This window comes from Eleutherodactylus coqui, chromosome 2 (genome assembly GCF_035609145.1).
Source record: "Eleutherodactylus coqui strain aEleCoq1 chromosome 2, aEleCoq1.hap1, whole genome shotgun sequence".
In the NCBI taxonomy this organism is placed as follows: domain Eukaryota; kingdom Metazoa; phylum Chordata; class Amphibia; order Anura; family Eleutherodactylidae; genus Eleutherodactylus; species Eleutherodactylus coqui.
This window is the reverse complement of record NC_089838.1, coordinates 5,493,273-5,506,223: the sequence shown is the minus strand read 5'-3', so window position 1 is coordinate 5,506,223 and position 12,951 is coordinate 5,493,273. Positions and strand designations below refer to the sequence as shown.

General features: G+C 48.1%; 1 protein-coding gene across 1 annotated transcript in view; it reads right to left on the bottom strand.

The window, feature by feature from the left end:
* The window catches only part of ATXN10 (ataxin 10), a 132,975-nt gene that overhangs the window by 81,729 nt on the left and 38,295 nt on the right, over nucleotides 1-12,951 (bottom strand). Inside the window, exons 4-5 of the mRNA XM_066590212.1 lie at nucleotides 8,440-8,536; nucleotides 5,966-6,130 (exon numbers count right to left, since the gene is read on the bottom strand). Of these exons, the coding sequence (XP_066446309.1) occupies nucleotides 5,966-6,130; nucleotides 8,440-8,536 (262 nt within the window). The remainder of the gene's footprint in view (nucleotides 1-5,965; nucleotides 6,131-8,439; nucleotides 8,537-12,951) is intronic.

Genomic DNA, 12,951 nt, shown 5'->3' with positions numbered 1-12,951 from the left:
GAAATAAGAACTGTGGAAGAACAGAGCTGTGGATGATGGGATACACATATGATGGCGGACTACTGGTGAAGCATCCAACCCAAATGTCCAGGAATATCTCATTGCAGGAAAATCACAAAAATGTAGTTTCATCAACATCTCAATGAAAAAAATAGTTTTGTTCTTGTTCTCTGCTTCTTGGGATTCACCTTTGTACCTTCAGCTTTGTTTGGCGGTTATTACATGTATAGTAGAATATGCACACATGTATATATTTATATGAACATGTGTCATATCTTGATAATCAGGCCTGATGGAGGAAAAACTAATGTAATTTTCAGACTATGACCTTAAAATACTCCAAAAAGTTCTAACATCTCAGTCACCAAAAATTGTGCATAATGAAGCTGTCCTCCACAGCAGGCAGAGATGGTACTGGCTCTAGCTGGTAATGTTAAACTGTGCTTATGGATCATGAAAAAGCTAGCAGAGAGGAGGAAAAGCAGGGAGAAATCTCAGCATCAAGCTGTCTAATAAGCATCAGACAGGGGACTGCACTGCAGAAAAGTGACTAATACACAAAGGAGACCTCCGGAGTTTGACAAATAATCAGGAGCGGCGGCAGGGATGAAAAGTTAGATTAGATTTACCAGTAATCCTTTTTTTGGGAAGTCTCCACGACAGCACCAACTGTGATTATCTTCCCCTGATAGGACAGGAACATACCGAGAGGCCCTTGTGAGATGGTAGGAGTACTGGGTCGCTGATACTCTAACTCCTTAGCAGGGAGAACCAACTTTTTGGCTAAGAAGGTGCCATCAAAATTAACATGCACCTTTCATGTCTGAATTTTTCCAACACTCTGGAGATTAAAGGGAATGGGATGGGGGGGGGGGGCATATACTAACCCCAGATCCCAATCCTGAACGAACGCATCCATGCCCAATGGCTGGTCCTGAGTGAGAAAAAAAATGTTCTACTTTTCAATTCTCCCTTGTAGTGAATAGATCTATTTTGGGAACTCCCCACTTGAGAACTCCCCACGGGTTTCCCCCTTGATGTCGCACATTAGCTATGTCGTGACGTCGTCCGATAGGACCTTTAAATGTTTTTCCCGAGTTAGATTGCTGGATGCCTGCAGGGCTTTCCAGATTCCCAGAAGCTCTCTGAAATTTGATGAATGCTTCCTGACATCCTGAGGCCAAGTTCCCTGGAAGTCGGTCTCCCCTACTTGGGCACCCCATCCCTGAAGACTGGCAACCGTCATAATTAGTACTACTGGGTTCGGAAACCATTCTACCCATCTTGCTAAATTGGTTTCTGACAGCCACCAGAGAAATTAGCTTTTCACCATGTTTGTCAACACAACTCTTGTCTAAAGAAAATAGTTTTTTGGCCCAAACAGTCAGCACAAACTTCTGAAGAACTCTGGAATGGTGCCGAGACCATGCTACTCCCGGAATGCAGGCTGTCAATTTTCCTAGAAGAGACATTGCTGCCCTGATGGTACATGATCTCTGTCTCAGGAATTGAGGGATTCGTAGCCAGAGATCCTGCCTCCGGGAAGTGGGGAGAAAAGAGCTTTGAAGAACCGAATCTAGTGTAATTCCCAGGAACCTCTTCTGTTGACTTGGTTCCACATTGGATTTCTCCAAGTTTATCAGCCACCCCAGATGTGGGAGTAGTTGGGTGGTGGCAGTGACATGGGACAACAGTAGATCCTTGTTGTCGGCTACTATAAGGATATCATCTAAATAAGGAACGATCATAATGGATCTTTCCCTTAGAATAGACACAACCTCCGCCATCACCTTCGTGAAGATCAATGGAGCTGAAGAGATCCTGAAAGGGAGGCATCTGTATTGGAAATGCCTTTCCTCTCCTCTCATGCACACCGCGAACCTTAGGTACTTCTGAGCCTCAGGGTGAATAAGTATATGGAAATAGGAGTCTTTCAAATCTATAGTTGCCATAAAGGCACCCTTTTTGATTCATTTTACGGTCGAGCCTACTGTTTCCATCTTGAACCTTCTGTACCTCACAAATTTGTTTAATGGTTTGAGGTTCACAATTAGCCTGGATTCCCCATTTGGATTTTTTTTAAATCAAACATAGGGAATAGTTCCATATTCTTTGTTCATCCTGGGGTACAGGTACTATAGCCCTGAGCTTCAATAAGCCTTGGCAGGTGGGCCTATGGTGGTTCAGAAGGACTGAGGGCTGAGAGACTCACTCTAAGTGGTACCCCACCTCCAGGATCCCTGAGATCCAGACATTTTTGCTTAACACGGCCCACTTTTCTGCAAATGCCTGCAACCTCCTCCCTTACTGGAATGGCGTTGTCTACGCCCCTGAAAATCTCACTGGGTGGGACTAAGGAGGAAATTCCTCCCCTTACCGTCTTTCGGATTTCTCCAGCACTCTGTTTTTCTTTTGCCCCTCTAACCGTCCTGTTGTCTGAGACCTCTGCAAAAAGGACTTTAATCTACGAGGTTTCTCATCCAGAAAACCCCTTTTTTTTGTCTGAAGCTTTTTCCAAGATTTTGTCAAAGTCCGGGCCAAAAAGAAACTGTCCATGAAATGGTAGTGAGCATAATTTGGCCTTGGAGGTTAAATCCCCTGACCAAGTCTTTAGCCAAAGTACCCATCTAGTGTAATAGACAAGGCCACAGATCTAGCAGCTAACTTAACTGTTTCGGCTGTGGGAGTAGAAGGGGGAAGCCGTACTATAGGAGGCTAGAGCAGAGCGGACTTCATCTCTCACCAGCATCTTAAGATCATCCATAAAGCCTGCCGATTCCTCCGTAACCAGCTGGGCTATACGGATCTTGCATAGTATCTTAGTATACTCCTGCGGTAAACTCCTTCTGCAGGAAACACGTTTTTTGGGTTTAACCTTAGAGGATCTCGCTGCAGATTTATCCGCCTGGCAAGACATAATAAGGCAGTAAATCCGCTCTGCCATAAAATCCATGCTGTATGTGAGGTGCCCCACTGGCTACTTACAACACTGGAGTTACCAGCCTGTACAGTGGTTCAGATCCTGGAGCACTCATCCTAGGTCAGGTAGGGCTTAAGGCTTACTTCCGCAGACAGATAACACTGTCCCAAGGTTTGCAGGCACCAGCTTCTGAACTTCTCTCGGTTCCTTTTTGAATCTGCAGCCAAATGGCCTCCCCCAACCACCCGCTTGCATCTCTGCGTCATGTGACGTGACTCAGTCAACTGACAAACAAGCCCCGCCCCCGACCCGTAAGCGCCAAGCCGGCCACCACACTGCCGCAGGCAGGGAGCACAGACCCGGTGAGCCCCCACACTTAGCTCCTCTTAATTAGGGTCTGTGGTGGTAAGGAAACCGGGCTGGGAGGGCTGCCCTTATCACACAGAAGAGACGTCTCCGGAAGGGAGGGTTGATTCTCATTCCCCTCCGATCCTCATGAACACACATGCCAGGAACCCTTCGGCTGAGCTCCCAACACCTCGTGGCTGTCCTTCCTCAAGACAGTTCACAACCCATTAGAGTGTCAGAATGATTTTGAGGGTTGCTCGTTGTCGAACATAATCATTCAATACACAAAAATGATAAATGCCAATTTGCGAAATTTGTTTTTCCATCCAATCAAAATTGATGCTGCACATCCATCTTTAATATCCTACAACTCTAGCAGTACAATATAAAGCGGTCATTAAAGGGGTTGTCCAGCTGTAAATGACTGCTAGTCTATTAGCAGGCCAGGCCATCAATATCAGGTAGGTGAGTAGCCGCCAATCAGCTGTTTGCAGTGGCCGTGGCACAGCGCCGTACATGTTATAGTGGCTATGCCTGGTCTAGTAGCTTAATCTCCTTCACTTCAATAAGACTGAGCTGCTTTTATGCCATGTGACCGATGAAAGTGATGTGAAAGGTCTCAGGACTGCCCAAGTGCTTCGGCCACTTCAATCATTTGATTGATATGGATCTCGAGCAGCAGACATCCACTGATCTGATATTAATGACCAATCTTGAAGATAAATCATCCATATCTAAGGGCATGTTCAGGCAATCATTGGATCCTGCAAAACTGAAACCCGGCCAACAATTGAACGACGAACGATAGTTCATTTGCTTATTGCCCACCCTTCATTTCACGCAACCATAAAAGACCTGAGCGCAGGAGACCGAATCGCTGGACAACTGTCGGGGGCCTAAATGTTCAACAATCGTCCAGTGTAAAAAGATCCTTAGTCCCATAAAACCCCCTTTAATCCCTGAGCTTCCAAAAATAATGAGATGAATCTGCCGATCCTACCCTAGTCTACACAGCAAAGCTGAAATCTGAGCAGTAGCTAAGAAAAGTACAAAGTAAATAAAAACTGCATTAAAAAAACATAATAAAAACCTAATTCCAACAACACAATTTCTGATACATACCCGCTCAAAAGGGACCTCTGAAGACCAAAGACGAGAAGAAAGAGTAAGAGGCCTCATTGTCTCCATTTCCACTGGACATGCAAGCACTTGATTTCTAGGCTCTCGTCCAGCTTCTTACAATAAAACCATTGTAGATGCTTTAACTTAAAAAAGATGTCTGAGAGGAGTTAGTGGGATCTACATCTGGGCGACAAGCTCGCCAAGTCAATAGAAGTGACCAATGTGTCTTGGCTTCGGTGAAGACGCTGGAGAAACTTGGCCGGAGAGCAATGGCTGCAATCACTGACGGTCATCAAACGAGGTCTCTCCCTCTCTTTTTCTTGCTTCTTGCGTTTGAAGTGGGAGGATTTTCTCTTCTGCAAGCCATTCATTTAGTGAATCGCTCGGCTCACATATGATTAATCCCCCCCCTCCTTTATCTCCATACAGGCACTTCACAGGACGGGCTTAGGAGGTCTCCGTCCAGAACAGAAAGCTTTAAGCCACAGTCTTGTAAAACAAATGACCTCCCGAATTAAACAAAGCACCAGTAACAGGAGAGAATGCCGTAATTACACTTTAATCTAACGGCACATCTGCTCTATCGAAAGTAACCCCCGCCAACTCTGGGAAGACCTCTTCCCGGTCGCCGACCTGCTCTCTTCTCGAATACACAATGACATAGTTTCAGCTACCGCATAATGCCCTGCAAGCTAATTGAAGGACAGAATTAGGGTGAATACGCCTAAAAACTAAACAACTCGAGTCATAATTATATATTGCATTTTCAGAGTTTAGACCCTCACTCTTATTGGGGCCCATTTGCCTCATTATGGCTTTGACAGTTAAAGGGGTTGCCCGATAAATAAACTTTTGTTGGCCTGTTCACAGATCAGTGGAGGTCTGCCACCCAGGATCCCTGTCAATCAGCTATTCGCCAGGCTGGTATGCTCATGCACCGAGCTTATTTTTGCAGGAAGGACAGCTCCGATCCCACTGCAGTGGCCAGGCTTGGTATTGCAGGTGAAATTCTCACTTGAGTGAACGGAAACTTTACCTGTAATACCAAGCCTGGCCAGTGCAGTGGGAACAGAGATGTCTGCTTCCTGCAAAAAATCAGCTCAGTGCACGGGCGCAACAGCTGATTGATGGGAGTATCAAGCAGCAGACCCTTAGGCCATCAATACTTGACAATTGGACAACCCCTTAGCTGACGTTTTTCTAACTGCTGGGTTAGTTGCTGGTAGTTTATAATTGTTATATCCTTTATTTAATGAAAAGGAGAAAGCTCTCTGCTGAGCCTATGAATCTGAACAAGTATAGCTGCAGTGTAAAGCATGGGGAAAGGACAAGCAGCGGCAAGAAACCATGATATATGTCAGGCTACTTTAGATTCCAACTAGGAAATGCATTTAAAGGCCCTTTCACAGTCCGATTTTACAGCATGATTGTCGGGCTGTGTAACGATGATCGCCCAACGAATGAGCAAACGCTCGTTAATCAGCTGATCATCGCCATTTAGATTTATAGTCGGTTCCGTAAAAAATAGGGACAACTGTCAAAAACAACATAAGGGAAAACAAAAATCATACATACAGCCACTCCGCATCCGATCGCTTGCGGTAGGCAGTGATCACACCCAGGGCAACGTTAAGATTGGCGGGGTCTAACAAGTCGGCCATTTTGTCTTCATCCAAACAAGTGTACAGAACCATGGAACCGTAAGCAGCGACTTTGTCATCTTCATGCGCCAGACAATTCCTAAGAAGAAGAAACAGATACAAAAATTAACCCCTTAGTGATCATGTGCTTGTATGGGGGCCTATAGGAAGTTCAGCATGGTACTCCCAGGCAGGGAAGTGCGGGGTCCCCGATGTCAGGTGACAGGAGGGACCCTGCACGAACGCCCAGGAGCAGGGAGACCTCTGTTCTCAACAGTTTAACCTCTTACCTACCGCGATCAATAGCGAATACGTAAGAGGATAAGCGGACGCAGCTCTTCCTGTCAGCCTGCAGCACCCCGTGGTGCTGATGGATTCTGACGGCAGCCGGGGGTCTTACGACCTCAATACCGGTAAGTGCAATAAAAATAGGAGTCTGATCAGTGGGGTCTCACCGCAGAGAAGCCCACCGATTCCAAGAACAGATGGAAGAACCCCTCCGGAAATTCTGCCTTTGTTTTTGGGTTTTGTCCCTAAATTGTTCAGCACTTGCTAAAAACCACATGATGACTTATCTGGATCGGCGCGATCGCCGCACACCGAGCCGTTATTATTTTCTACTACTTTAGCACAAAAAAATAAATAAAACACACTTTTTTTGCTTTTAAGGAAAAGCAATTGAATCTGTGTCGCCGCATTCTGAGGCCCGGAGCATCATCACTCCTGCAGCAGCAGACCCCCGCGAGGTCTTGTCTTTATCGCCATCGGTCTGACATACATATGACTTTTGGATTGCTTTTTCTTGCATTTTTTGTGAGGCGGACAAAAGAAAAATAGCAATTCTGGAATTAACTTTTTAAAATTATTTTTATGGTGTTCAACAAGCTCGACAATAGCAAGCACGAAAATACGGCGCGTGTGAGGCCTCAGCGAAAATATCAGGGGCCGCTTTTTTTTTTTTTTTTTCTTGTTTGTCATTTTAATCTAATTTCTCAAGGTTTTGTGGGGCAAAATATGTATTATTTTTTTCAAACTGTATTTTTTTTATATAAAATAACACTTTGTTGAACTTTTTTTGGACATTCTTTTTAGTCCCTCAAGAGTACTACAAAAAGTGCTGTTTGATCACAAGGACAGTACACTGCATTACTTATGTAGTGCGGTCTATTAATCCTACGACAGCAGCCTACCTCTGCCAGAGGCGGCGTCTAATATACTGAGTTACAGGGCAGACACGGAGGCCTTGCCGTTGGTATCTCATGATCACATTGCAGGGGGCCGATGAGTGCCAGGAGGAGCCCCCACCCCCTATCATCTGCATACAAGCTGCAGGTGCTATTGATTGTGGCATGTTAAGACCCATTTAGGCTGCCTGTCCACGGGCGATGTGAAATCCTGCGGCGAATCTCCGCTGCGGGAGCCGCTGCCCGGAAGCAGGAGCCGGCAGACAGATCTCCGTGGTCAGTCTATCTAACAGATAGGCTGACCTCAGAGAATCGCAGGAATTCCCAGCATGCTCCGAATTGCCGGCCGCCAGCGGGGAAATCACAAGGAATCTCCACTCGTGGGCAGGGGGGCAGCGCTTTCCATAGCAAAGCTATGGAAAGCTTCAGGCAGCGTGATTCGCCGGCGATTTACTGCCAGCGAATCATCGCCCATGGACATGAGGCCTTACACCAGCTGATGATCGCTAAAAAAAATAAAATCAGTAATCGGCGATCGTTTTAGTACTAATCGGTGTGTCTAAATGTGCGCCCATCGTGCACTTTTCAGGCACTGCTAGCTGATCGTTAAATTCAGTCCAACCTAAAAATCATCCTTTGCTCTTATCAGCAGTTCTCCAAGGGGAGTGCTGATAGCATTGTTTCCCCGTGGAGAACAAAGGATCTGAGCGCAGATAAGAGCCCTCTGACTATTAATGGAGTTCAGCAAAGGCTTCATTTGCACACTTAATTGGTACTTAAGTAGCTGAGTAGCCACTTAATAGTTTATGCAAAATGACCGCTCAAAGCTGTCACTCAGACTGTCCTTTGAGCGATCATCGCCCGTGTAAACCAGCCTTTAGGGGTTAAACTGTCAGAGATTTCTCCCTTCCTGGCTGTTAGAGCAGGAGCCGGGCTGTCAGTCAGCCAAGCTACCTCCTTAACAAGATGTCTGTGCGGTCATGGAGACCTCGCTTATGTCGCATCCAGCCAATGTATTGCCTGTCTGTACAGAACCGGAGGGCCGTACAAATAAGACGCGGCGGTCAGATCTCGCCGCCATTTGTTCTTGGTTACCTCTGAACAGAGTAAATAAATCTTATCAGGGAAGGACGGCTGGATTACAAGCTGCCTTCACCACAAAACTGCTAATTATAAAGAAAGGGATTTAGTGCAGAAGATGGAAAACCGGCTTGTTCATACTTACAGGAAGAGATGTGGAAAAGCGTGCTTCCAGATGCTATTCTGGGACGCCTGGCTCCCTGCTGCAACATTGCCAAGGAACTGGAGGCCGCAGCGGAAGGCTAAAAGACGCAACAAGAAAGAAAGAGATGGATCACCTAGATGTATTTCCTAATTAAAATCAGATAATGAACCTTTTTCCATTTTTCTAAATCTGTTTTTATTTTATTTTTTTAGATATTTTATTCCCCATACAGGACTATGGGGTCGGCCATCTTGCCTGAGCGGAGGTGAACAGCATTCAAGATTTGCTTTACAGCACCCACATTGACCATAGGAACCTATAGTCAAAAGAGGACTCGGACTTCAACAGGAGACAGTTGTGGGCATTCTCTGTGAACTTGCAGAGAAGGGGAGGAGGTGAGCTGTGAATGGTGGATCCTGTGTCATCTATATAAAGGTGTCAGCTTTCATTGTAATCCTGCTTGTGATGATACCGAGATGACTGCTGAGAAGTGATCTCTACACAGCAGGAAGGGTCAGACTATTATTGGGCTTAGTGGCCAAAGTGAAAACGGCCATCCATCCTCTGTACCATTGACGCTCGGATCTGCCAGTTCTCAGGACACATTTTAGTATTTCAAGATGGCTGCCGTGGTTCCCAAACTCCCTTGTGCAAACTGCTCACCGATACGGTGTTAAGACTACCGATGCAGAATCCCTGCTCTCTAATTGGCCAACACTGCCGATATGATCAGCAAGCTGGCTATTGAAGTGCAGTCTGCATTGGATAGTTAGAAGGTCACAGCATCCATCTTGGAAGACCAAAAGCCAGCGGCTTCAAGGGACAACAGCACAGAGGACGGCCGGCAGGCAACATAACTGCTCCACTTCTGGTCCATGCACAGAATTTTGACAAGAAGATCACTTTAATATAGACAATGAAACAGAAGATTGAAAAATTCATAAAAAAAGCCAAACATTGGGGGGGCGCTTCAACATACTTCAAAAATTGGAATGGGGCTTGGAGTCAATGGGGTGGAGTCATGCCAGCCCCTCCCCATCCACAACATGTATTCTGACAAGTCTCTCCTGCCAGTCTATTTGATCTGGGTGGGGAAGAGGTTTGGTGGGGTGCGGGGGTCTTGGTCTGTACTTTACACATACACCCATACAATGGCCACGTCCGGCCCGGGTGATGCTGTCCAGTGAGCAGGAATCTGGTGACAAAAAAAAGAAACTTTCTCTGATCACAAGACCAAACAAGGTACAATTGTCTATGTTCGAAAATCCAGAATGATCTGATAATCTGATCCAACCGAGGTTTCATTAGCAGATATGGACAATGTTGTAAGAGCAGCAGCCAATGACGTTCCAGGAAATACATTCTGGGAAGTTTGGAAGGTGAAGTGTTATTTTGCAGCCAAAAGTTTTTTTTTTTGTTAAATATATAAAACTAATTTTTTGGTTGTTTTTTTTATAATGTTGCCAAAACAGATGAGAAAAAAAACAAACAAAAAAACCCCAATTATATATCTGTAATATGCAAGTGTCAAAGAGCTCTAAGTCCCCCTGTCCACACCGGCCGACGCTACCCATAGCATTGCTATGGAAAGTGCCAGAACCTGTTCACGAGCGGAGAATCATTGCGATTCTCCGCTCGCGGCCAGCAATTCGCAGCGTGCTGTGAACTGCCCCGATTCTCCGATGTCAGCCCATCTATTAGATAGGGCTGACCGGTGGAGATTCGGCGGCGTCTCCTGCTCCCGGGTGGCGGCTCCCGCAGCGGAGCTTCGCCGCGGGATATCGCATCGCCCGTGGACAGCCAGCCTAAATGTAGGCAGCCAAGTAGTGTCACATAGGGGGTCTTATTACCAAGTGGATCCACACTGGGGGTCCTATTAAGTGGAGCCACTGTTACTAAGGGGAGGGAACTGAAGCTTTGCAGCAAATCTGAATGACAGTTTGGGCTCAGAGAGAAGAAAAACAACTATGATGACTGCAAACGGAGGCGACATCCATATGAGCACCGGAGGTATCTGCACTGTAATCACTATCACATGCAGAGATGAAATTTGAGTACACTATATGGTAACCGTATTTAGAAGTATGCTGAGGCTGAGCTGCTGTATCATCTAATCCTGGCACATAATATAAATTGTCTGATAGAATATACAGAAGGTCTCATCTATATCACTGGGGGACACAACAAGACCTTGGGTATAGCTTCTGCCACTAGGAGGTGACACTAAGCATAAAAATGTTAACTCCTCCCACTAGCTATACCCCTCCTTGGTGTTAGTGTATCTTGACGCCACCGGAAGCTAGAAGTTTGACAGGAGGAACGCCCGTCACACCCCTAGCTCCTGATTGGCTCAAGCCTGTAAGGTCCTTTTTTTCAGTCTCGCCGCTGGCCTCCAGCCTCCTGTCAGGCCCGCAGGTCCCCCACTCCCCGTGTCCGCGGCCACTGTGCAGTGCAGGGAGGGCGACGGGGAAGCGGCTGTGGCGCCCCCGCCATTCCCTCAGTGTCCCCCTGCCTCCCTTCCTCAGTGACAGTTAGGGCCGCGGGTCCCCCACTCCCTCTGTGTCGGCGGCGGCTGCAGAGTTAAGGGAGGCCGACAGGGAAGTGGCTCTGCCATCCCCGCCGCTCCCTCACTGTCCCCCCCTCCCTCCATCACTCACTGTGAGCCATCGCAGTGCTGCGGCCGCCGCTGCAGGTCCCCCTAAATCTGGTGCCACTGCTGAGTGCAGGGAGGGCGACGGGAAAGCGGCTCTGCCATTGCTCACTCAGTCTCCCCCTACCACTGCACAATGCAGGCAGGCGGATGGGGAAGCCAGTGTGCCGCCACTCCCTTACTGTCCAGGTACGCAGCCCACTCCAGCACCGGCTAAGGCGCTGTTAGTGAGTGCCAGGACCTGACATGGGGAGTGGCCAGCCTGTCAAGAAGACTGTCTTGTTGCCACCCACACTTCCGGTGGCGACAAGATACAAAAATACCCCCCTCCTGCAGGCATCCAGCTAGCTCACAGTTTTTAGCTTATTGTCTGTAGGAGGCAGACCTCTTCAATCAAGGACTCTCGCTGTTCCCCAAGTGTCTGTCCTTCTCCAAGAAAAAGAGGAGCCACATCAACTTTTTTTAGCGTGACCCGCCAGCCATACTGTCCCCATCTCAGAGTGCTTCCATCCTCTCTAAAAGGACAGCAAGCAGATATGGCTCACTGCTGGAAGTGGGGGAGAATTCTCAGCATCACGAATGGCAGGGTAGGTAAGTATCTCTCCCCTTGCTGCCCTGCCCTTGTAGCAGGAGCCCCCTCCTGTGTCACTGTGCCTGCCATTGTTGTTTTTTTTCGCTATGCGGCGGGTGTACTTTGCTGCTATGTGGTGCGTTCTCTGCTACGCGGCATTTGCATTCTGCACGCCTGATGCATTTTGCCCCCATACGGCCGTGCAGCTTGATTTGCCGCTGTGCAGGTTTTCCCTGTATAATACCACTGAGCGGCGTTTTTTTTGCTGTCAACAGCGGTGAGCGGGAGGCGAGCGGTGTGTGGCGAAGAGGCCTGCGCGTCGCAAAAGCGGCCAGTGACGGGCATTGCTCCGTGGGAGGTGGCGCTAGTTAAGCCCTAGCCTTGGGTCTAAGCTATGGATGTTTGCACAGCTCGCCCTTCCCCACCCCCAAACGCTACAGCCCCCTACACCTAAGCGCCAGTCTCGCCTCCTCCCTGCCCAATCCAACCTCAGCATGATTCTGGGCTTATTGAGACCTGCGGTACCTCACATACGGAAAGAGTACCCGCACAGGGAGTCTCTGGACTCATCGCTGCCCATACCAGCTCCGCACTGGGGTGAGCCTTGCCCGTCGGTAGCTCCCTGTTGCCCCTCCTGCAGTTCCCTGCAGCCAGACGTACTGCAGTGTCCAAGTCCAGGATGAGCCATGGACAGGGCTGGTCGGAGACACATACTACATGCGCTCTGACTACGGTACGAGATTACATCCAGCAGAGAAGATCTCTTCTTAAGGACAATGGTGTTCCAATTGTCAGCGTTACCGGGCTTGCTGAGACCTGCAGTACCTTCCATATCGAAAGAGTACTCTGCACAGGGATTATACGGACACATCGCTCCTCGTCTCCACTCCGAAACAGGGAAGCCTTACCCAATGGCCAGCTTCCCTATGGTGTCCGCCTGCAGTTCCTTGCAGGCAGCTTTAGCGCCATCTCTGCTTACAGGATGAGCTGCGGGCTGGGGCCACCCAGAGCTGCATACTATGTGCACTCCACCACAGTAGGAGACTGTCCAGTCAGAGAAGATCTTCTGTCGTACGGACAGTCTTGTTCTAAGTACAGTGGTAGTCCGGGGGTCCACCCTCCTCCAACAGGGACCCTGGGGGCCACAGGTCAGTCTACTACCTCCCCTCCAGGCAGCTGTAGAGTATGCTGAACCTCTATGGATCCGATCCCTCTCCAGGCGGCCTTGGAACCAAAACGGTAACTGATGCTTTTTAGGAAGGCTGGACCGCGTGCTCCACCAGCCGTGTCT